Source organism: Lethenteron reissneri, chromosome 57, assembly GCF_015708825.2.
Source record: "Lethenteron reissneri isolate LAM-NWPU_2019-01 chromosome 57, ASM1570882v1, whole genome shotgun sequence".
NCBI classification, from domain to species: domain Eukaryota; kingdom Metazoa; phylum Chordata; class Hyperoartia; order Petromyzontiformes; family Petromyzontidae; genus Lethenteron; species Lethenteron reissneri.
The window spans coordinates 8,591,641-8,616,530 of NC_083835.1; the positions used below are offsets into that span (position 1 = coordinate 8,591,641).

A 24,890-nucleotide genomic window follows, 5' to 3' on the forward strand; every position below is an offset into this window, starting at 1 on the left:
CCCCCGTGTCTCCCTCCCCCCTCGTGTCTCCCTCCCCCCCCCGTGTCTCCCCCTCCCCCCCCGTGTCTCCCCCCCCCCCGTGTCCCCCCCCCCCCCCGTGTCTCCCCCCCCCCGTGTCTCCCCCCCCCCCCCCCCCCCGTGTCTCCCCCCCCGTGTCTCCCCCCCCCCGTGTCTCCCCCCCCCCCCCGTGTCTCCCCCCCCCCCCGTCTCCCCCCCCCCCCCGTGTCTCCCCCCCCCCCCGTGTCTCCCTCCCCCCTCGTGTCTCCCCCCCCCCGTGTCTCCCCCCCCCCGTGTCTCCCCCCCCCCCCGTGTCTCCCCCCCCCCCCGTGTCTCCCCCCCCCCCCCCCCGTGTCTCCCCCCCCCCGTGTCTCCCCCCCCCCGTGTCTCTCCCCCCCCCCGTGTCTCCCTCCCCCTGCATCTCCCCACCCAGCAACAGCAGCGGCAGCGGCTTCACTCCCCACAGCTATTTAGGTCGCCAGTCGCAGGCGTTTAAAGGTCAAAAGATAAAACGGAGACGTGACACCTCCACCTGTACGGTCAATGTACATGCCCCCCCCCCCTAGCCCTCCCCCCATCCCCTCGCCCCCCCTCGCCCCCACCCCCCCTCGCCCCTACCCCCCCCCCCTAGCTCCCACCCCCCCGATCCCAAGATAATGAGTCCAGAGAGTGAATTGAGTGATTGGGAAATCTGGAGTGGATAAACTCGCTAATTGGCAGGACTGAGTTGTCCACAAAACCAGACACACATGACGCGTGTGTTTGTGTGTGTGTTTGTGTGTGTGTTTGTGTGTGTGTTTCTGTGTGTTTGTGTGTGTTTGTGTGTGTGTTTCTGTGTGTTTGTGTGTGTGTTTCTGTGTGTGTCTGTGTGTGTTTGTGCGTTTGTGTTTGTGTGTGTGTCTGTGTGTGTCTGTTTGTGTGTGTTTGTGTGTGTGTTTGTGTGTGTGTGTTTGTGTGTTTGTGTGTGTGTTTGTGCGTTTGTGCGTTTGTGTTTGTGCGTTTGTGTTTGTGTGTGTTTGTGTGTGTTTGTGTGTTTGTGTGTGTGTGTTTGTGTGTTAGCGACGCTCACAACAACGAGCGGAGCGCCGGGTGGCTAAAGCACAGCAAGTTGGCACAGTAGGGAGCACAGGTGGTGCATCAGCCAGTCATCTCGGTCAGTCGACCAGTGGCACCTGCTGGGTCTGCCCCGTGGCCTCCTGCCAGCGGGCGTTCGACACCTCACGTGGCCTCAAGGTGCACATGGCCTGGCACAAGCGTCGTGGTGACGTCACCGCCACTTAGTGGCGAATGGCGGTTGTTGTTGTTGTATGTGTGTGTGTATGTGTGTGTGTATGTGTGTGTGAGTGTGTGTGCGAGTTACTGTGTGTATGTGTGTATGTGTGTGTGGGTGTGTGTGGGTGTGTATGTGAGTATGTGTGTGTGTATGTGTGTGTATGTATGTGTGTGTGAGTGTGTGTGTGTATGTGTGTGTGAATGTGTGTGTGTATGTGTGTACATGTGTGTATGTGTGTATACGTGTGTACATGTGTGGTGTGTGGTGTGTACGCATGCTCTGTCCCACTCTCCCCGACCACAGTGCAAAGGTCACCTGCTGCTCCTGTTTTGGTTTGTGGGGGTAGTGTAGTGGGGGGTATTGGGGGGTAGTAGGGTCGAGTGGGGGGTAGTGGGGGGTAGTGGGGGGCTAGTGGGGGTAGTGTAGTGGGGGGTAGTGGGGGGGTAGTGGGGTCTAGTGGGGGGTAGTGGGGGGTAGTGGGGGGCTAGTGGGGGGGTAGTGTAGTGGGGGGTAGTGGGGGGGTAGTAGGGTTTAGTGGTGGGGTAGTGTAGTGGGGGGCTAGTGGTGAGGTAGTGTAGTGGGGGGTAGTGTAGTGGGGGGTAATGGGGGGCTAGTGGGGGGGGGGCTAGTGTAGTGGGGGGCTAGTGGAGTGGGGGGCTAGTGTAGTGGGGGGCTAGTGTAGTGGGGGGTAGTGGGGGACTAGTGGGGGGGGTAGTGTAGTGGGGGGCTAGTGGTGGGGTAGTGTAGTGGGGGGTAGTGGGGGGCTAGTGGTGGGGTAGTGTAGTGGGGGGTAGTGTAGTGGGGGGTAGTGGGGGGCTAGTGGTGGGGTAGTATAGTGGGGGGTAGTGTAGTGGGGGCTAGTGGTGGGGTAGTGTAGTGGGGGGTAGTGTAGTGGGGGGTAGTGTAGTGGGGGGCTAGTGGGGGGGTAGTGTAGTGGGGGGTAGTGGGGGGCTAGTGGTGGGCTAGTGTAGTGGGGGGTAGTGTAGTGGGGGCTAGTGGTGGGGTAGTGTAGTGGGGGGTAGTGTAGTGGGGGGGTAGTGTAGTGGGGGGTAGTGGGGGGCTAGTGGGGGGGGTAGTGTAGTGGGGGGTAGTGGGGGGCTAGTGGTGGGGTAGTGTAGTGGGGGCTGGTGGGAGCTGAGCTGTGGGAACTCCGGGGCGAGGTGGGGGTGGTGGGGGGGGATGAGTTGGGGTCAAGGGTCAGGGTCGTGGTGTTTGTGAATGCTGCGTTTTTGTAACAACGAGGGGGATTTTGTTTTTTATCGCGCCAGGAGTCAATGAATCCCCCATGCACGGAGCGAGTGCGACATGCACGGGGAAACAAAGGCGGCCGAGCCCGCCTCAATAGGTGCTCGCTAACAGCACTTGCCCCAACTGTCCGTGTGACTACACGGGTAATCGTTGCCTTTGTGCGTATGTGCATATATTTGGGAAGCAGTGGTGTAGGGGTCCGTGCGTTGCGCTACGAATCTGGCCTCAGCTGGGATTTTCCAAATGAGTAACTGGTGCTGGACCAGGCACCCAGTGGACCAGACACCCAGTGGACCAGTCGCTCAGTGGACCAGGCACCCAGTGGACCAGACACCCAGTGGACCAGTCGCTCAGTGGACCAGGCACTCAGTGGACCAGTCACTCAGTGGACCAGGCACTCAGTGGACCAGGCACTCAGTGGACCAGTCGCTCAGTGGACCAGGCACCCAGTGGACCAGTCGCTCAGTGGACCAGGCACTCAGTGGACCAGGCACTCAGTGGACCAGGCACTCAGTGGACCAGGCACTCAGTGGACCAGGTACTCAGTGGACCAGTCGCTCAGTGGACCAGGCACTCAGTGGACCAGTCGCTCAGTGGACCAGGCACTCAGTGGACCAGGCACTCAGTGGACCAGGCACTCAGTGGACCAGTCGCTCAGTGGACCAGGCACTCAGTGGACCAGGCACCCAGTGGACCAGTCGCTCAGTGGACCAGTCGCTCAGTGGACCAGGCACTCAGTGGACCAGGCACTCAGTGGACCAGGCACTCAGTGGACCAGTCGCTCAGTGGACCAGGCACCCAGTGGACCAGTCGCTCAGTGGACCAGGCACTCAGTGGACCAGGCACTCAGTGGACCAGGCACTCAGTGGACCAGGCACTCAGTGGACCAGGTACTCAGTGGACCAGGCACTCAGTGGACCAGGCACCCAGGTGGTGCCCTAGCATCTGCGTGAGCGACAGTCCTGAACCTCACCCATTTTCCTCTCGGAGTCAGGAGGAGGAAGATGAGGAGAGTGGGTGGGGGGGAGCGATGCCAACTCCAGCTGCAGGATATTGTCCGATTCTCCCTTGCAACTTCCAATGGGTCCTCGGTGGACACCCACCATCGCAGTGCAAGAACACCAGGCGCGTCGGGCAGATGACGAGCCGGTGGTCAGTGGATAACTCAACTCCACGTGCGGAGTGCAGTGGCCTCCCGTCAACTCTTCCGTCACTACGCAGGCCAGCAGATGTTCTATCCGGGACCTGGCATGCACCCAGAATGCCGTGTCGATGTTGCCCTGGCGATGGTAACAGCGTGCAGGTGATTGCAGCAGCAGCAGCCGCCGCCAACTGCTACCGTTCTTATTGAGCTGATGTGGCCCATGACTTCCAAAGAAAAATCACTCTCGCCCAAGGTGCCTGTATCGTGACCCAATGGGGCATTCAGGTCACCCAACAGGATGTCTCTATCCCGAGCAGCCACTTTAGCTAGCACCTGTGACAGGATGTCATAGAATTGGGCTCTGATCCATCGGCATTGCCTGCATCTCTCCACTGACCTTTGCATTCGGTGAGAGGCCGTAAGCCACCACCACCACCATTCCTCGCCTCCTGTTGACGGTAAGGCGAGCCCACAGTAGCCTGGGACTCGCAGCTTCCTCTTCCTCACCGCCACGCTCCCACACTGCCTTCTCAGTCTCTTAGTCAGGAGATCCACTCGCCCTGTTGTTTGATGCTATCCTGCGCCGACTAGGGGGACTGAGTTGGAGGAATGTCCACCCCTCGTGGTGACCGGAGCCACAACCAGTTCACAGGAGTTCCGCTACTCCACTGATTGTCCAGGCGAGTTTACCGGTCCAACTCTAATCAATACCAGGTGGCATATTTGCAGATGACGAGCCAATGGTCAGTGGATAAATCGACTCCATGTGTCCAGCACAACAGACAAAGATCCATCCCATCGTATAGCCTCAACAGATGTTGGGGCAAGTGCTATTCGTAGCTAGTAGCAGCAGCACCTATGAAAGCCGGCAAGACTCACGGGGGGGTGGGTGGCCAGCACCACACCAGGCCACCTTTGTCTCCCCGGTGGCGATGTTTACACATTGCACCAGGTACTCATTTGAGGCCGAGTCGACCTAGGGGAAGGCCCAGAACCGGCTTCAAATAATCGTCATTGGTGGTGGCCGTGAGCGGGAATCTACCTCGGGTTGCCGACGTTCGCAGCGCAGCGCCACCGCTCTCTGCGTGTGTCAAGCACAGAGGACGCACGCACCGACACGGGGAGATCCAGTGGACCGGTCCTTGCTCCCCCCCCCTCTTCCTGGCAAGTGTAGTGATTGTGGTATCATTGCTGGGTACATACGCACACGTATGACGTCACTGTGCCAGGAGCGTTACTACCACGAGGGTCGACACACACACATGACGTCATCCCGGCTGGAGGCGGGAATGACGTCAGGGCCGGTGCTGGACACGTGACCGGATCCCAGTGGGGGTCCAGGGGGCCCTCGGGGGGGCACGTGGACAGCAGGGGGAGGGGCTTCGAGAGGGTTCTCGAAGGTGGGCGTGGCCGGGGTGGGGCCCATATAAGCAGCCTCCTCACGAGGTTCGTGGCTGTTCCTGTGGAGAATGAAGACGCCTCGTGAAGACGCCAAGAAGAGAAGGCCAACAGTGAGCGGACCTACCAGCAGCCACCTGGCTGGGTCATGCTGGAGTAGCTAAGGGACAAGTGTGTGTGTTAGCTAGGGTAGGTCGGTGGTCACCACCTTACGTGCAGATTAAAAGTAACTGTTGAGTAACCTTCTTGGTTCTTTCGGTAAAGTCACGTAGAAGGGAAGTAATACAATAATAAAATTAAAACATAATAAAATAATTCTCACGACGTTTCGGCCACAACGCAAGCAGCCATCCTCAGGTGAAGAACATTACTTCCCTTCTACGTGACTTTACCGAAAGAACCAAGAAGATGAATCCCTGCAGTCACGAAAGCTTTAAATCGAAATGTTGAGTAACCGTTGTGTTCATTAATAAAATGAGTGTTGCCTCCCAAGAAGTGTGTTGCGCCTAAATTGAACCCACTACACAAGCACTGGAACATTCCACGTGGCCGGGGCGCAACAGTCGCCCGTCGTCGTTGCTGTTGTTTGCTGGAAAGCACCGAGCGCCAGTGGCTTCAGTTGCCCTGGCACCACCAGCTCGCGCGGGGAGGGGGGGGGGGGTGGCTGGCGGGCATCGCCAGGGCATATCGCTGATCGCCTGTCCTCTACGGACCTCCGGCTCACGCGCACGCACACACACACGCGCACTGGCATTGGCGATTTCGTTACGCGCACGCTTTTGTTGGCCAAATAAATTGGTGGCAGGAGTTTGCCGATTTTAAATCGCTACAAATCCAGGAATCCCGTTGGTCGATCGCGACGCGGACGCGGCGACTCACTACGTGGTGGCTAGGAGATGTTGACTACCTCGCCTCTGTATGGAGGACGGCGTGGGTTCGATCTCGACCCTGACGAGGCCGGCTGCTGTTGATTTGGAGTTTGCGTCTCTCTCCGTCTCAGGTGGTCACGTGCATTTTTTCTCGGGGTCCTCCAGTTTTTCCCCTCCACATTTTAGAATCGACGTCAAGCGTTGAGAGCATCTGGCTGAATCTCGATTTGAAGCTTTCGTGACCGCAGGAATCCATACTCTGGTTCTTTCGGTAAAGTCACGTAGGTATAAAATAAAATAAATTTCTACGCCATGAGCCACTTCGCTTAGCTATCATTTGTGCTGACCAAGGTCGCTTCTGCAAAAAAAGCTACACACAGCTCAGTGGGGCCTTACCCGGTAAAATACAAAAAGGTGAGTTCTATAGTGATAGGTCTTTACCCTTTCAACTGGTACAAAAACTGACACCTTTATACAAGGCATCACGTTTGCAATAACCACAACACAAGCAGTCAAAATGCAAACAAAAAGAAACAACTCTGATGATGATAATGATATCCACCGTCCTTGAAGTTGATTGGTCCACAACCAAGACAGCTTTTCTTAGAGCCTAGTCTCCATTGGTGTTGGACCAGATGACGCCAAAAGGCGTATAACTAAAAAATAGCGCACTATCAGAGTATTGAGAGCTCGGGGTAAGCATTTACACTGAGACCTCATTTACCAGTGGCAAAATATAGTGATAGGTTTTTACCCTTTCAACTGGTACAAAAGGACAGTGCATATCATTATCATCATCGGAGTTGTTTCTTTTTGTTTGCATTTTGACTGCTTGTGTTGTGGTTATTGCAAACATGATGCCTTGTATAAAGGTGTCAGTTTTTGTACCAGTTAAAGGGTAAAAACCTATCACTATATTTTGCCACTGGTAAAGGAGGTCTCGTAGTGTAAAGGTGAGTTCTAGTTTATTTCTGCTCGATCACTACTCGACTCATCCTCGCCGCCAGGATTGCCCAGATAGTGGACCATCTGGGCAATCCTGGCGTGTGGCACTCCAAGCAGTGATTTGGGTTGCCCGCGGTTTTTGCGATGGAGATGAAAGCTGTGTTGGTCAGCCCCGTGGTCACCAATCGCCCTACCATGCCATCGCTATCGTGACCTGCGGTGCCACCCGCCGTCCTGAACCATAAGATGCGGTGATCTCATTGCCAACTCCCAAAATCAGGTATTGATCACCAACTACCAGAATCAGGTTCTGATCACCAACTCCCCAGAATCAGGTATTGATCACCAACTCCCCAGAATCAGGTATTGATCACCAACTCCCAGAATCAGAATCTGATCACCAACTCCCAGAATCAGGTTCTGATCACCAACTCCCAGAATCAGGTATTGATCACCAACTCCCCAGAATCAGGTATTGATCACCAACTCCCAGAATCAAGTTCTGATCACCAATTCCCAGAATCAAGTTCTGATCACCAACTCCCAGAATCAGGTATTGATCACCAACTCCCCAGAACTAGGTATTGATCACCAACTCCCAGAATCAGGTATTGATCACCAACTCCCAGAATCAGGTATTGATCACCAACTCCCAGAATCAGGTATTGATCACCAACTCCCAGAATTAGGTATTGATCACCAACTCCCAGAATCAAGTATTGATCACCAACTCAGAATCAGGTATTGATCACCAACTCCCAGAATCAGGTATTGATCACCAACTACCAGAATCAGGTTCTGATCACCAACTCTCCAGAATCAGGTATTGATCACCAACTCCCAGAATCAGGTATTGATCACCAACTCCCAGAATCAGGTATTGATCACCAACTCCCAGAATCAGGTATTGATCACCAACTCCCAGAATCAGGTATTGATCACCAACTACCAGAATCAGGTTCTGATCACCAACTCTCCAGAATCAGGTATTGATCACCAACTCCCAGAATCAGGTATTGATCACCAACTCCCAGAATCAGGTATTGATCACCAACTCCCCAGAATCAGGTATTGATAACCAACTCTCAGAATCAAGTATTGACCACCAACTCCCCAGAATCAGGTATTGATCACCAACTCCCAGAATCAGGTATTGATCACCAACACCCAGAATCAGAATCTGATCACAAACTCCCCAGAATCAGGTATTGATCACCAACTCCCAGAATCAGGTATTGATCACCAACTCCCAGAATCAGGTATTGATCACCAACACCCAGAATCAGAATCTGACCACAAACTCCCCAGAATCAGGTATTGATCACCAACTCCCAGAATCAGGTATTCCTCACCAACACCCAGAATCAGAATCTGATCACAAACTCCCCAGAATCAGGTATTGATCACCAACTCCCAGAATCAGGTATTGATCACCAACTCCCAGAATCAGGTATTGATCACCAACTCCCAGAATCTGATCACCAACTCCCCAGAATCAGGTATTGATCACCAACTCCCCAGAATCAGGTTCTGAGTGAGTAGGTGAGCGAACTGCTGTGGGACGGAGTCAGCTGAGTGCAAGCTGCGCTGCGAGACATCAACACGACTCCTGGGACCACAGGACGGGTTCCGCACCATAAAAAAATCAGCACTGGGAAGACAAAGACGGCCGGGAAAGGTTCCTGGCCGCACCACTCATGCGCCGTGCCAAGTGCTAGCAGTACTTGGCCCAGCAGCCTGTGTAGCTGCAATGGGGGACCTTTGTCTGTGTGGAGTGTGTGGGTGAGTGACGGGCCGATTCGCTGGTGGAGAGACCAACCTTTATGGGGAAGTAATCTCGGAAGTAGTTCCACACACCCCAGTTCCGCACCCAGTTCGTCCTCCGGCCTCCTGAGTTAGGGAGGTGAGGAGGGGAGTGGGGGGGGAGCGGTGGCGCAGCGGTTAGCGCGCTGCGCTATGAACCCGGCGAAACGAGTCGGATTCGCACTCACGGCCAACACCGTTGACGATTATCTGCACTGGTCCTGGGCCTCCTCTAGGTCGACTCGGCCTCACATGAGAACCTGGTGCGGTGTGTAGTAAACATCGCCACTGGGGAGACAAAGGCGGTCGGGCGTAGTGTTGGCCACCCACCCCCTCGTGTGCCGTGCAGGCCTTCATAGGTGCTCGCGAACAGCACTTGCCCCAACAGTCTGTTCAGGCTATACGGGGGATCTTTGTATTTGTTTGTGTGTGTGTACGTGTGTGTGTATGCACGTGTTTGCTCGGCTAAAGTCCCGTTATCTTAACTTCGATAGCTCGAGGAATGGCGATGATAACAATATCGATGCTGATGATAATGATGTTTTCGGGCTGTTTATGCTATTTTCTACGTGACTTTACCGAAAGAACCAAAGAGTAATTCCTGCAGTCACGACAGCTTCGAATCGAGTTTGGACCACCTCCACGGGGAGGGTTTCCTCACAACTCACACTTAACTTCTAATTTAGCAATCTTTGGGAGAATGTAATCAACCAGGCTATGCATTAACTGTGTGTTAGCCGACTCTAGGCGTTGCATTGCATTACACTTCCTAATTGTACTACATTTGTTGTCAAACTTCCTATTTCACTCTCTAAATGTTTCCTTGCTTGTCCGTTTCACGCTTAACTTCTAAATTTAGCAATCTTTGCAAGAACGTAATCAACCAGGCTATGTGTTAATTGCTTGTTAACCGACTCTCTTTGTTACATTACATTACACTTCCTAATTTTACTACATTTGTTGTCAAACTTCCGATTTCTCTCTCTAAATGTTTCCTTGCTTGTCCGTTTCACGCTTAACTTCTAAATTTAGCAATCTTTGGAAGAACGTAATCAACCAGGCTATGCGTTAATTGCTGTTAACCGACTCCCTTTGTTGCATTACATTACACTTCTTAATTTGACTAAATTTGCATTCTCAAACTTCCGATTTCTCTCTCTAAATATTTCCTTGCTTGTCCGTTTCACGCTTAACTTCTAAATTTAGCAGTCTTTGGGAGAACGTAATCAACCAGGCTATGCGTTAATTGCTTGTTAACCGACTCTCTTTGTTACATTACATTACACTTCCTAATTTTACTACATTTGTTGTCAAACTTCCGATTTCTCTCTCTAAATGTTTCCTTGCTTGTCCGTTTCACGCTTAACTTCTAAATTTAGCAATCTTTGGAAAAACATAATCAACCAGGCTATGCGTTAATTGCTGTTAACCGACTCCCTTTGTTGCATTACATTACACTTCTTAAATTTGACTAAATTAAAGTTGCATTTGTAGTGACATAAGAAGGGAGGGGCTGCTGGGGGCTCTGGGTCCCTGGGAGGGCCAGGCGCTTAATCCCCTTGGCGCCAGGCGTGGGTTCTCAAGCGGGTCAGACGCTTAAGCCTCTTGGCGTCAGGCGTTGAGTTCCCAGGCGCTTAATCCCCTTGGCGCCGCCAAAGGGGGGGCTGTGTGTGCTCTGTGGGATATCTGGGGGCGCACACGGCCCCACCCCTCGTTGGGGACTGGGCATATAAGCGGAGCTTCCTGGACGATCAGGGCCAGTTGTAACTCAAGACCCAAGACCCACGACCAGCCATCTGAAGACCCTGGGATGCTGTGAGAGCCAGTGGTGGGACTCTGGAACTCCCGACTCTACGACCTTGTGAGGGCGAGTTCCGGAGCGTAGCCAGAGTAGAGTATCTAGGCTGTGTAGCTAGGCTGTGTACCTAGGCTGTAACAGAGTATCAGGACTGTTGGAGAGTTGGAGTACTGTTGGAGTGTTGTATTGTAATAAAGAAGTTACCTATACAAGTGTCTCCGGAACCCGTTACACATTCTCAAACTTACGATGTTCTTGCTCTAAGTAATTGCCACGCTGCTTGTTTGTAGAGTCTACTGTCTCTCCTCCGGCCACTACGGTCCGGAATTCCACGCAACTCTCTCATTGTCCTCTACCCCCCCCCGCCCCCCCTCTCTCTCTCTCTCTTATGCCATTTATTGTGAAAATTCCGTCACAGTTCCTATGATCACTGTTTCATTGCTTTCATGGCTTTATTTTGGTAATTTCGAAAAGTGTATTGGTTTAGCCATGTTTGTTTGTTGTAGCACAGAGTTAGACTGATGGCCTTAATCTAAGTTGTCCTGTGGTTGTAGTTGGTTGTTTGACTTGCATCCCACTGGGATTTTTGCACACAGCGTTGGTGTACGGTGATTTTTTTCTGCATTATTTTGCTGTGTTTTCTTGGATTTTCTGTTTGCACTTAGTCACATAGTCACTTTAAGATGTTTTTTGTTCATGTTTTAGGTTTTTGTTTGTTGCGGTTGCACCCGATTCAAGAGCCGAATGGCTCACAGGGCTATACCTAATACATGAACTTGAACTGCCCCAACCCCTCCCCCCCTCTCTCTCTATATTTAAAGCCTCGACACAGTGGCGCCGTCTTTCTGTTCGTCATTCTTTGGAGGAGCGTCGGTCAGCCAGATGGGGTTGTTGGCTGTTGTGTTGGCCGTCAGGCATTGTGCTTCTAAGTTTACTAGGTTTTTTTTCTTTCCTCATTCATTCTATACCCAATGACGGTTGCTTGTGTTGCAATCGAAACGTCGCATTCCATTCTTATTCGATTTCATTTTCTACGCGATTTTACCCAAAGAACCAAAGAGTGGTTATGCTTGTTTTCATGTTAACTTTCGATACGTGTTGATGGTGTATCACTCAAATGACTAACAAGGTATTATACAGGGTGTTTCAAAAGGATGGACCCAATTTCCAAGCAGTATATCTCACGATGGCAACATGTTACAATTACACAAAAAAGTTACCAACGGTTTAATGAGTTATCAAGTTTTACCAACCATGTTATAAATGTTCTACGTGCCCTCCACCTGCTGTACGGACAACATCGAGACGATAGTTGCATTCGTCCCAAACGCCTCTCAAAGTGTCTTCTTCCACTGAAGTCACCGCTGCCGTGATTCTGTTTTTGAAGTCATCCAGATTAGTTGCTAATGGTGGCACAAAAACACGGTCTCTTGTGCCACCATGCTCTTTGACATTGGCGGATCAGTGCCAAAACGTCGTTGAAATGCACTTTGCACCACAATAACGGATTCAGTCTTGCTGAACTGCAGAACGCAAAACGCGGGGTCGCCATCTTGCGAATGACTGAGACTAGGGGCTGTTTGTGCGCTGGGAGAGGCATCTAGCGGTAATCATTTTAAACTCTATGCCCCGCCCTCTCTATGCCCCGCCCTTTCAAGTGATAAGAGTTTCAATCATGGGCGGTTCGTGGTTGCAAAGATATAGCGATTTCAACTCGGTACCATCTTTTTCAAACACCCTGAAAATCCATTAAACACACAAATCAATACACACCGGTTTAACACGTGTAGGCTTTCGCGACCAATACCCATAATACACGTTTTTTTTGGGGTTAGATCGCGTAAATATTTACGCTAAATAGCCCAACAAACTGGTATTATGGAAAGTACACACACACATGCATGGCAATAACAAAGATCCCCCACGTAGCCTACAGCGGCTGTTCAGGCAAGTGCTGTTAGCGAGCACCTATGAAGGCCGGCACGGTGCACGAGGGGGTGGGTGGCCAGCGCCACGCCCGGCCGCCTTTGTCTCCCGGTTCAGATAATCGTCACCGGTGTTGGCCGTGAGCGGGATTCGAACTCGGGTCGCCGGGTTCGTAGCGCAGCGCGCTAACCGCTGCGCCACCGCTCCCCACACAGACGCACGCGTAGACACACTCAGAAGACATTTCTCCATATGTATGTAAAAGGCAAAGTTGTGAATATGTGTGTCTGTTCAAAATGTTTAGCGTACTTCCCGACATGCAACAAACTTGAAATTTGCCGTGTGGGTAGATTTTTTGCACAGCAAGTGAGCTGTGACGTCAAATCTGTCACGTGACCCGCGCACGTGGAAGCGTAACGCATTGTAGTGTAGCGGTTAGCGCGCTGCGCTACGAACCCGGCGACACGAGTTCGATTCTCGCTCACGGCCACCACCGGTGACGATTATTTTAACCGGTCCTGGGCCTCCCCTAGGTCAACTCAGCCTCAAACGAGTAGCTGCTGTGGTGTGTGAACATCGCCACTGGGGAGACAAAGGTGGCCGGGCGTGGTGGATCCAAGTCCCGGGCGAAACCGGGTAGTACAGCTAGTTATATATATAGGAGATTTCAGGTTGTGAGGGATGCCATTCCTACAGATGTTAGACATGAGAAATGGGGACACGTGAGACTCAATCCCTGCATCTGGCCATCTCTCTCTCTCAGGGGGTTCACAATCTTCATCTTCTACTTCCGCACGGGCTGCCGATGTGGATTCACAGCAACAGTTCCAGTTTCACATCCCGGTGGGTCAAGCCAGCAGCTAACCCGCGCCAGCAGGCGCAGTAGTGGAGTAGTCGGAGTGGTAGTGGATCATCGTCAACATCATCCATCATCGCCGTGATGTCTCCTCCTCCGTTATTTGTGGATTGGCAGTGATAGGGGTAGGGGTAATGATATGGGTAGTAAAGTAGGTATTAATAGGGGTGCAGGCGTAGTGATAGGGGTAGTGATAGGGTGAAAGGGTAGTGATAGGGGTAATGATATGGGTAGTAAAGTAAGTATTAATAGGAGTGCAAGGGTAGTCATAGGGGTAGTTATAGGGGTAGTTATAGGGGTGGTGATAGGCTGAAAGGGTAGGGATAGGGGTAATGATATGGGTAGTAAAATAGGTATTAATAGGGGTGCAGGCATAGTGATAGGGGTAGTGATATGGGTAGAGATAGGGTGAAAGGGTAGTGATAGGGGTAAAGATATGGGTAGTAAAGTAGGTATTAATAGGGGTGCAGGGGTAGTTATAGGGGTAGTTATAGGGGTAGTGATAGGGTGAAAGGGCAGTGATAGGGGTAGGGGTAATGCTTTGGGTAGTAATAGGGGTGAAGGGGTAGTGATAGGAGTAAATGAATAGTAATAGGGATATGGGTATGGGTAATGATATGGGCAGTTATACGGGAAGTAATAGGGGTGAAGGGGTAGTGATAGGGGTAGTGATAGGGATAGTGATAGGGGTGAAAGGGGAGTGATAGGGTTAGGGGTAATGATATGGTTAGTGATAGGGGATTCCAAGAACACAGGATGAGATGTTACTATCCTTTGTGCAAGCACTTCCAAGAGTTCATGAACAGTGAGCCTGGTGAAATTTGGGGAGCGCATCGTCAGTAGTGTACCTTTGGTTCCTAGGGTGTTTCGGCCTTACACACTATACACCCTCCCCAAAGGCGGCCAGCGACAGGCTGATCAATCCTACGCTTGCATCCCATTCCCAATTAGTCCTAGGAGTTGCCTTGTTGTTGATGGGTAGTAATATGGGTAGTGATAGGGGTGAGGGGTAGTGATAGGGGCGAGGGGTAGTGATAGGGGCGAGGGGTAGTAATAGGGGTTGTAATAGGGGTTCATCGGAGGGGGGGGGGTTGAGCTCGCTTCGTTGGCGGTTAAGGGCGTTGCTTCACAATGGCCGTGTCAGAGGCATGAAGCCAACACTGATGAAATCCTGGGTTCAAGCCCTGGGTCTGAGTGTCTGGTTAGATTCTGTGTCTCTCTCTCTCATATAGAACTCACGATGGCCGTGTGAGAGGCATGAAGCCAGCACTGATGAAATTCTGGGTTCAACCCCTGGGTCTGAGTGTCTGGTTAGATTCTGTCTCTCTTTGATATGGAACTCACAATGGCCGTGTCAGAGACATGAAGCCAGCACTGATTAAATCCTGGGTTCAAGCCCTGGGTCTGAGTGTCTGGTTAGATTCGGTGTCTCTCTCGCTCATATAGAACTCACAATGGCCGTGTCAGAGGAATGTAGCCAGCACTGATGAAATCCTGGGTTCAAGCCTTGGGTCTGAGTGTCTGGTTAGATTCTGTGTCTCTCTCTCGCTCATATAAAACTCACAATGGCCGTGTGAGAGGCATGAAGCCAGCACTGATGAAATCCTGGGTTCAAGCCCTGGGTCTGAGTGTCTGGTTAGATTCTGTGTCTCTCTCTCTCTCTCGCTCATATAGAACTCACAATGGCCGTGTCAGAGGAATGTAGCCAGCACTGATGAAATCCTGGGCTCAAGCCCTGGGGCTGAGTGTCTGGTTAGATTCTGTGTCTCTCTCGCTCATATAGAACTCACAATGGCCATGTCAGAGGCATGTAGCCAGCACTGATGAAATCCTGGGTTCAAGCCCTGGGTCTGAGTGTCTGGTTAGATTCTGTGTCTCTCTCCGTCTCATATCAGGATTCACAACGGCAGTGCCAGCGACACGGAGCCAGCATTGACGACAACCTGGGTTCAAGCCCTGGGTCTGAGTGTCTGGTTAGATGTTATTGGTTCTTTCGGTAAAGTCACGTAGAAGGGAAATAATAATAAAATAATAAAAAATAAAACTATAAAATCCTCACGACGTTTCGATTGCAACACGAGCAATCATCATCAGGTGTGAAAACCAAAGAACCAAAGAAGATGTCTGGTTAGAGTTTGTATCTCTCCATCACATAGCGTTTACAATCGCCGTGTCAGAGACATTGATCCAGCGCTGTCGAAGATTTTGAGTTTGAAATGATCAAGGTGAGGGTGAGGTGAGCGACACACGCTAAGGCAGGCGAGTCACAGATACGACCCATGGTACAGCAGGCGAGGGACAGGTGAGGCTGGTAGGAGACACAGCCAACGTAAGCGAGATAGACGGTGGACAGACATAGGCCAGGCAGGTGCGAGACGGCTGAGGCAGGTGAGAAATACAGGTGATGCAGGTGACAAAGGTGAGGCAGGTGAGATAGGTGAGAAATACAGGTGATGCAGGTTGGAGGCACGTGTGAAGCAGCTGACAGACACAGGTAGGAGACACGGGTGACCCGGACGGTTGAGCAACACGGGTGAGGGACAAGTGGGAGACACGGGTGAGGGATACGGGTAAGAGACACGGGTGAGGGACAGGTAGGAGACACGGGTGAGAGACGCGGGTGAGAGACGCGGGTGAGAGACGCGGGTGAGAGAGGCGGGTGAGAGAGGCGGGTGAGAGAGGCGGGTGAGAGAGGCGGGTGAGAGAGGCGGGTGAGAGAGGCGGGTGAGAGAGGCGGGTGAGAGAGGCGGGTGAGAGAGGCGGGTGAGAGAGGCGGGTGAGAGAGGCGGGTGAGAGAGGCGGGTGAGAGAGGCGGGTGAGAGAGGCGGGTGAGAGAGGCGGGTGAGAGAGGCGGGTGAGAGAGGCGGGTGAGAGAGGCGGGTGAGAGAGGCGGGTGAGAGAGGCGGGTGAGAGAGGCGGGTGAGAGAGGCGGGTGAGAGAGGCGGGTGAGAGAGGCGGGTGAGAGAGGCGGGTGAGAGAGGCGGGTGAGAGAGGCGGGTGAGAGAGGCGGGTGAGAGAGGCGGGTGAGAGAGGCGGGTGAGAGAGACGGGTGAGGGACAGGTAGGAGACACGGGTAGGAGACACGGTTGAGGGACACGGGTAGCAGACACGGGGTGAGAGACACGGGTGAGAGACACGGGTGAGAGACACGGGTGAGAGACACGGGTAGGAGACACTGGTGAGAGACACGGGTGAGAGACACGGGTAGGAGAAACGGGTGAGAGACACGGGTGAGAGACACGGGTAGGAGACACAGGTGAGAGACACAGGTGAGAGACACGGGTGAGAGACACGGGTGAGAGACACGGGTAGGAGACACGGGTAGGAGACACGGGTAGGAGACACAGGTGAGGGACAGGTAGGAGACACGGGTGAGGGACACGGGTGAGAGACACGGGGGGAGAGACACGGGGGAGAGACACGGGGGAGAGACACGGGTAGGAGGCATGGGTAGGAGACACGGGTGAGAGACACGGGTGAGGGACAGGTAGGAGACATGGGTAAGAGACACGGGTGAGAGACACGGGTAGGAGACATGGGTGAGACACGGGTGAGGGACACGGGTGAGAGACACGGGTAGGAGACACTGGTGAGAGACACGGGTGAGAGACTCGGGTAGGAGACACGGGTGAGAGACACGGGTGAGAGACACGGGTGAGAGACACGGGTGAGAGACACGGGTAGGAGACACGGGTAGGAGACACGGGTGAGAGACACGGGTAGGAGACACGGGTAGGAGACACGGGTAGGAGACACGGGTAGGAGACACAGGTGAGGGACAGGTAGGAGACACGGGTGAGGGACACGGGTGAGAGACACGGGGGGAGAGACACGGGGGAGAGACACGGGGGAGAGACACGGGTAGGAGGCATGGGTAGGAGACACGGGTGAGAGACACGGGTGAGGGACAGGTAGGAGACATGGGTAAGAGACACGGGTGAGAGACACGGGTAGGAGACATGGGTGAGACACGGGTGAGGGACACGGGTGAGAGACACGGGTAGGAGACACTGGTGAGAGACACGGGTGAGAGACTCGGGTAGGAGACACGGGTGAGAGACACGGGTGAGAGACACGGGTGAGAGACACGGGTAGGAGACACGGGTGAGAGACACGGGTAGGAGACACGGGTAGGAGACACGGGTGAGAGACACGGGTAGAAGACACGGGTAGGAGACACGGGTAGGAGACACGGGTGAGAGACACAGGTAGAAGACACAGGTAGGAGACACGGGTAGGAGACACGGGTAGGAGACACGGGTAGGAGACACGGGTAGGAGACATGGGTAGGAGACATGGGTGAGAGACACGGGTAGGAGACACGGGTAGGAGACACGGGTAGGAGACACGGGTAGGAGACACAGGTAGGAGACACGGGTAGGAGACACGGGTGAGAGACACGGGTGTGAGCTTGCCGTCACCTCTGTGCGGGGTCCTCCAGTCGATCACGAGCCAGGCGAGATAGAGGGTGGCGATCGGCCACAGGGTGGAGCACAGCAGCACCACCATGAGCAGCGGGCACACCACCCCTACGGGGCACGCGCAGACAAAGATCCCCCAGGTAACCTTTAATAGACCGGAGGGGCAAGTGCCGTTGGCGAGCGGTTGCACCCGATTCAAGAGCCGAATGGCTCACAGGGCTACACCTAATACATGAACTTGAACTTGAGCATCGCGCGTGCGCTCGCTTACCCGCCAGTAGAAAGGTGAGCTCCCATTGCAGGACTGCCAGCGCCTCCACGTGCGGCCGCAGCCTGTGCGCCACGCCACGGACGGAGGGCCCGCTCCACTTGACGCAAGCGGCCACGTCATGCCCGCCGACGCTGCCGCTTGCGCCGACGACGACGCCGCCGCCGCTGCCGCCGTTGCTGCTGACTGCACGAAAGACAGTAGATATGATCATCCTTGACGATAAACACACGCTTGGCTACGTACGGTGCGAAAGAAGTTCAACTGTACGCACGCGTCGAAACCCCCCCCAGCCACCCCCCTCGATTGGCTTGCTTCTGGGCCTCGTTCGAGACCCAGACATCATCCGCGCCTCCTCGAAGACACCGGTGGGGTGAACCGTCAAACTCACCCACCACTCGCTTGCCAATTCACTCGCCCGCTCACTCGCTCGCCAATTCACTCACCCGCTCACCCACTCGGTCACTCAATGGCCAAGTCACCTACTCACTCACCACTGGTCGAGACGTCAACTCGCTCACCAATTCACCCACTCGCTCACTCGCTCGCTCACCCACTCGGTCACTCAATGGCCAAGTCACCTACTCACTCACCACTGGTCGAGACGTCAACTCGCTCACCAATTCACCCACTCGCCCACTCGCCCACTCGCTCGCTCGCCCACTCGCTCGCCCGCTCGCCCGCTCGCCCGCTCGCCCGCTCGCCCGCCCGCCCGCCGCCCGCTCGCCCGCCCGCCGCCCGCCCGCTCGCCCGCCCGCCCGCTCGCTCGCCCGCCCGCTCGCCCGCTCGCCCGCTCGCCCGCCCGCTCGCCCGCCCGCTCGCCCGCCCGCCCGCTCGCCCGCCCGCTCGCCCGCTCGCCCGCCCGCTCGCCCGCCCGCCCGCTCGCCCGCCCGCTCGCCCGCCCGCCCGCCCGCTCGCCCGCTCGCCCGCCCGCCCGCCCGCTCGCCCGCCCGCTCGCTCACCCACCCGCTCGCTCACTCACACGGTCACTCAATGGCCAAGTCACCTACTCACTCACCACTGGTGAAACCATCAAACTCATTCACTCACCCAACCCACTCACTCACCAATTCACTCACTCACTCACTCACCCAATACAACCGCCATTCGCCACGAAGTGACGGTGACGTCAACACGGCACCTGTGCCAGGCCAGGTGCACTTTACGGCCACGTGAAGTGTCGAAGGCTCGCTGACAGGAGGATGTCTCGGGACAGACCCAGTAGGTGCCAGGGGTTGGCTACTGAAATGACTGACAAATACGCCACCTGTTCCCCCTACTGTGTCAACTTGCTGCATCTTAGCCACCCGGCGCTCCGCTCGTTGTTGTGAGCGTCGCTCCTCCGCCCTCCATTGGTGCGGGAGGGCGACTGCCTCCAACTGCCCAGTAGCAGCGTCCTTCACGAGCCTCCTCCACTCACCCACTGACTCGGTCACCCATAAAAACACATAGATACCCATAGGGCCCGCCGGTTTCGAACCGCATAGATCCCAATTGAGACCCATAGATGCCCAGAGACCCATATAAACATATAGGATACATATATTCTCAGAGACCCATAGAGACACATAGATACTCAAAGACCCTTATGAACACATAGAGATACATAGAGCCATTTACATGAGACTCAAGAGATACAGATACCCATTGAGACTCAATGAGATACAGATATTGAGAGACCTATTGAGACTCAAGGAGATAGAGACCCACAGAGACTCAAAGAGATGGACAGATCCATAGAGACCCATTGAGACTCAAAATAGATACAGAGATGCATAGAGACGCATAGAAAGCCAGAGAGCCTCAAATAGATACAGAGACCCACAGAGACTCAAAGAGATGCATCGATCCATAGAGGCCCATCGAGACTCAGGAGATGCATGACAGACACAGAGACTCAAAGAGACGCATCGATCCATAGAGACCCATCGAGACTCAGGAGATGCATGACAGACACAGAGACTCAAAGAGATGGATCGATCCATAGAGACCCATCGACACTCAGGAGATGCATGACAGACACAGAGACTCAAAGAGATGCATCGATCCATAGAGACCCATCGACACTCAGGAGATGCATGACAGACACAGAGACTCAAAGAGACGCATCGATCCATAGAGACCCATCGACACTCAGGAGATACATGACAGACACAGAGACTCAAAGAGATGGATCGATCCATAGAACCCCATTGACACTCAGGAGATACGTGACAGACACAGAGACTCAAAGAGATGGATCGATCCATAGAGACCCATTGAGACTCAGAGATTGAGACCCACATAGACTCAAAGAGATGGATCGATCCATAGAGACACATCGACACTCAGGAGATGCATGACAGACACAGAGACTCAAAGAGATGCATCGATCCATAGAGACCCATCGACACTCAGGAGATGCATGACAGACACAGAGACTCAAAGAGACGCATCGATCCATAGAGACCCATCGACACTCAGGAGATACATGACAGACACAGAGACTCAAAGAGATGGATCGATCCATAGAGACCCATCGACACTCAGGAGATACGTGACAGACACAGAGACTCAAAGAGATGCATCGATCCATAGAGACCCATCGACACTCAGGAGATGCATGACAGACACAGAGACTCAAAGAGACGCATCGATCCATAGAGACCCATCGACACTCAGGAGATACATGACAGACACAGAGACTCAAAGAGATGGATCGATCCATAGAGACCCATCGACACTCAGGAGATACGTGACAGACACAGAGACTCAAAGAGATGGATCGATCCATAGAGACCCATCGACACTCAGGAGATACGTGACAGACACAGAGACTCAAAGAGATGGATCGATCCATAGAGACCCATTGAGACTCAGAGATTGAGACCCACAGAGACTCAAAGAGATGGATCGATCCATAGAGACCCGCAGAGACTCAGGAGATACATGACAGACACAGAGACTCAAAGAGATGTATCGATCCATAGAGACCCATCGAGACTCAGGAGATGCATGACAGACACAGACGCAGCAGTGCGGCTGCGGTGTCGAGCCCGAATTGTGGCCTTGTGGGCCCAGAGAACGCCAAACGGCGAGTAGAAATAAAGCGTGCATGGCTCGGGTTGAGCAGTTAACGCCGATGGGACTATTTTGGCAGTCCTATTACACACTACTATGAACTACACTACACTATACACTACTATGAACTACACTACACTATACACTACACTATACACTACTATTAACTACACTATGTTACACGATACACTACACTATACACTACTATGAACTACACTACTTTACACTGCACTGCTATACACTACACTATACACTACACACTACTATGAACTACACTACACTACTATGAACTACACACTACTATGAACTACACTACTATACACTGCACTACTATACACTATACACTACACTATATACTACTATGAACTACACTACACTACACACTACACTACTATACACTGCACTACTATACACTATACACTACACTATACACTGCTATGAACTACACCACTATACACTACACTACACACTGTTGCTGTTCTCAGAGCGAGGGGGAGATGGGACGACAATGATGTTGGTGGTCAGAATCAGCATCTGTATTCATGGCAGCAGCAGGAATCCGATGAGATGTGGAAACTATTTTTTTCACAGATGTCCAGAAGTCACACGGGGTCAGAACGTTTCAGCAACAACAAGAAGCAGTTACGAAATACGACGACGATGATGATGGCAGGAGGGCATTGTTACGTGCAACACAAAGATCCCCCGTGTAGCCTTAACAGACTGTAGGGGCAAGTGCTGTTAGCGAGTAGCAGCACCTATGAAGGCTACCAGCGGTACACGAGGAGGTGGGTGGCTGGACACGTTCGCCCATGCCGCCTTTGTCTCCACAGTGGCGATGTTTACACAACGCACCAGGTATGTATTTGAGGCCGAGTCGACCTAGGGGAGGCCCAGGAGCGGTTCAAATAATCGGCAACTGGTTCTGGCCGTGAGTGGGATTCGAACTCGGGTGGCCGGGTTCGTAGTGCAGCGTAGCGCTAACCGCCACGAAGCGACGGTGACGTCACCGCGACGCTTGTGCCAGGCTACGTGCAACGTTGAGGCCACGTGAAGTGTCGAACGCCCGCTGGCAGGAGGTCACGGGGCAAACCCAGCAGGTGCCACTGGTCGACTGACTGAGATGACCGAGATGACTGGCTGATGCACCACCTGTGCCCCCTACTGTGCCAACTTGCTGTGTTTTAGCCACCCGGCGCTCCGCCCGTTGTTGTGAGCGTCACTCCTCCCCCCTCCGTTGTTGTTGGAGGGCGACTGCCTCCAACTTCCCAGTAGCGTCCTTCACGAGCCTCCTTCACAGTGGCCGATCTTGACACCGCTGGTACCAGTCATCGGCAAGTCCACTCAGCTCCACATCCTCCTGTACCACATCACTCCATCTCTTCTCTAGCCCGTGCCGCGCCCGTTTAGCCCCGTTGATCCGGCCGATCAAAAGCTGTTTAGGCATGCGGTGGCTGGGCATGCGGGCTACATGACCTAGCCAACACAGTCTTGCCTGCCGGAGGAGCTCACCGATGGGACTTTGTCCAGATCTTTCAAGGATCCAGCCTGGTTAAACCCAGGATGGATCGTAGGCAAGCCAGCCTAAATGTTTCCAACCGGCGAAGATGTTCGATTAGGGGGGTCCACGTTTCTCCAGCACAGAGAAGGGAGGGAATGACTGTGGCCGAGAAGACCTGGAGCTTCATACGGAGCGACAGACCAGGTAGCTTCCACACTGATTCGGAGTGAGACCTCTGCTGTTCAACCAGAGCCGGTCACGAGCACACTGCCCAGGTATGGGAAACTCTCTACAACTGCCCCATCACCGATTGGGAGTTGTGAGGGTGGAGTGTCCGATGGTACAAAATACCCAGGCAAATGCTTAGTTTTGGTGGGGCTGATGGTAAGGCCCCACCTCTTAGTGGCACATACACTGGCACACACACAGTTACACACACACATACTGGTACACACACTTGTACACACACACACACAGATACACATACTTGTACACACACACACTAGTACACACACAGCTACACACACAGCTACACGCACACACTGGTACACACACTTGTACACACACACAGCTACACACACACACAGCTACACACACACACACTGGTACACACACAGCTACACACACACACACGCCTACACACACTGGTACACATACACACACACACACTGGTACACACACACACTCGTACACACACACACTGGTACACAGCTACACACACACACAGCTACACACACAGCCACAATGTGTGTCTGTATCAGCAGGGAGAGTCAGTGTTGATCCACGCAGACTATCAACTTTAAATCGTTTTGGTCAAAGTCCTAAGTCTGGAATTATTGTGTTGATTGCTGCCGCTGCTGAGTTTGCAGCGGCGCACCAACAACGACAACAACAACAACCCCAACGCTTCCCGTGTCAATAGCAAACAACGGCGGACACAATTGGAAACAACAACAACAACGCCACACTCTCACGCCAATAAACGAGTTAGTTGCTGGAATAAACTTGCTTAATTATTCTTCGAACAATGACCCCCCCCCCCTACATCGATTTATCTTCACGCTAAATTTTGTTTAAAATTTAATTATTAGTTTCATTCATTTTAAAACAGGAGGGTGGGGGTGTAGCAGCCAAAGAGCCCCATGCCGCCGGTTACAAACGCCCCCGTAAGCGCTGTCTAAAACGGGCGACGTTTCGGGCAATGCCCCTTCTTCACAGCGCACGCCATAGACGCGAGCCAGGCGTTGACCGGGGCGGCCCGCCGGTTTCGAACCGCGGCGAGCCCCGTGACGCCACTCACCTCCCAGGTCGGCAGAGCTGTACGCAGCAGCGATGATGGTCTTCATGGTGAGTTGGGGGGCTCAGGTGAGTTGGGGGGGAGGCTCAGGTGGGATGGGCGGGGTGGGGAGCTCAGGTGAGGCTGCGATCACAACGGCACGAGTTCTCTGCCCCATGAGCTCGGTTTATAATGGACTCATCCCTCCCTCCCTCCCACTCAACTCCCTCCCCTCCCTCCCACTCACCTCTCTCCCTCCACCGCTCTCAGCTCCACCCCCTCACCACCCCCTCGCCACCCCCCCCCTCTCTTAACCCCACCCTCTCACCTCCCACTCCCCTCTACCCCCTCACCTACCCAGCGCCTCCCACTCAGCTCCCTCCCTCCACCGCTCTCAGCTCCACCCTGTCACCACCCCCTCGCCTCCCACTCAACTCCACCCTCCCACTCAGCCCCACTCTCTCACCTCCCACTCACCTCTACCCCTCACCTACCCCTCGCCTCCCACTCAGCTCCCTCCCTCCACCGCTCTCAACTCCACCCTCTAACCACCCCCTCGCCTCCCACTCAACTCCCTCCCTCCCACTCAGCTCCCTCCCTCCACCGCTCTCAACTCCACCCTCTCACCACCCCCTCGCCTCCCACTCAGCTCCCTCCCTCCACCGCTCTCAGCTCCACTCTCTCACCTCCCACTCACCTCTACCCCCTCACCTCTCTCTCTCTCAACCCCCCTCTCTCTCTAACTCCACCCTCTCACCTGCCCTTCACCCTCTCAGCTGTTCCACAAACTCCCTCTCAGCTCCCCTGTCGCTCCACTGGGATCGAAGCTCGGGGCTGAGGCTCCTCCACTCCCGCTCGCGCCCCACATCCATCCGTGCGGCTACGTTCGATGATACCGCATGCACCGGATTACAAGACGCACTTCCCATCCCCCCTCCACCCTCTCGTCGCGGGTGCGTCTTATAATCGGGTGTCCAGACGGGGGAGCGGTGGCGCAGCGGTGTGGTGGTGCTGCTGCTGCTGCTGGATACCGATATCCTTTCGTGTGCCGTGACGGCCTTAATAGGTGCTCGCTAACAGCACTCACCACATCGATATCGCGTTGCG

General features: G+C 53.9%; 1 protein-coding gene across 1 annotated transcript in view; it reads right to left on the reverse strand.

Moving 5' to 3' along the window:
- The window catches only part of DGAT2 (diacylglycerol O-acyltransferase 2), a 44,571-nt gene extending 20,665 nt beyond the window's left edge, over window positions 1-23,906 (reverse strand). The window contains exons 1-4 of the mRNA XM_061575190.1: window positions 23,808-23,906; window positions 17,950-18,132; window positions 17,679-17,786; window positions 8,694-8,764 (exon numbers count right to left, since the gene is read on the reverse strand). Of these exons, the coding sequence (XP_061431174.1) occupies window positions 8,694-8,764; window positions 17,679-17,786; window positions 17,950-18,132; window positions 23,808-23,853 (408 nt within the window). The 5' untranslated portion in view covers window positions 23,854-23,906. The remainder of the gene's footprint in view (window positions 1-8,693; window positions 8,765-17,678; window positions 17,787-17,949; window positions 18,133-23,807) is intronic.
- Between the last annotated feature and the right edge of the window lie 984 nt (window positions 23,907-24,890).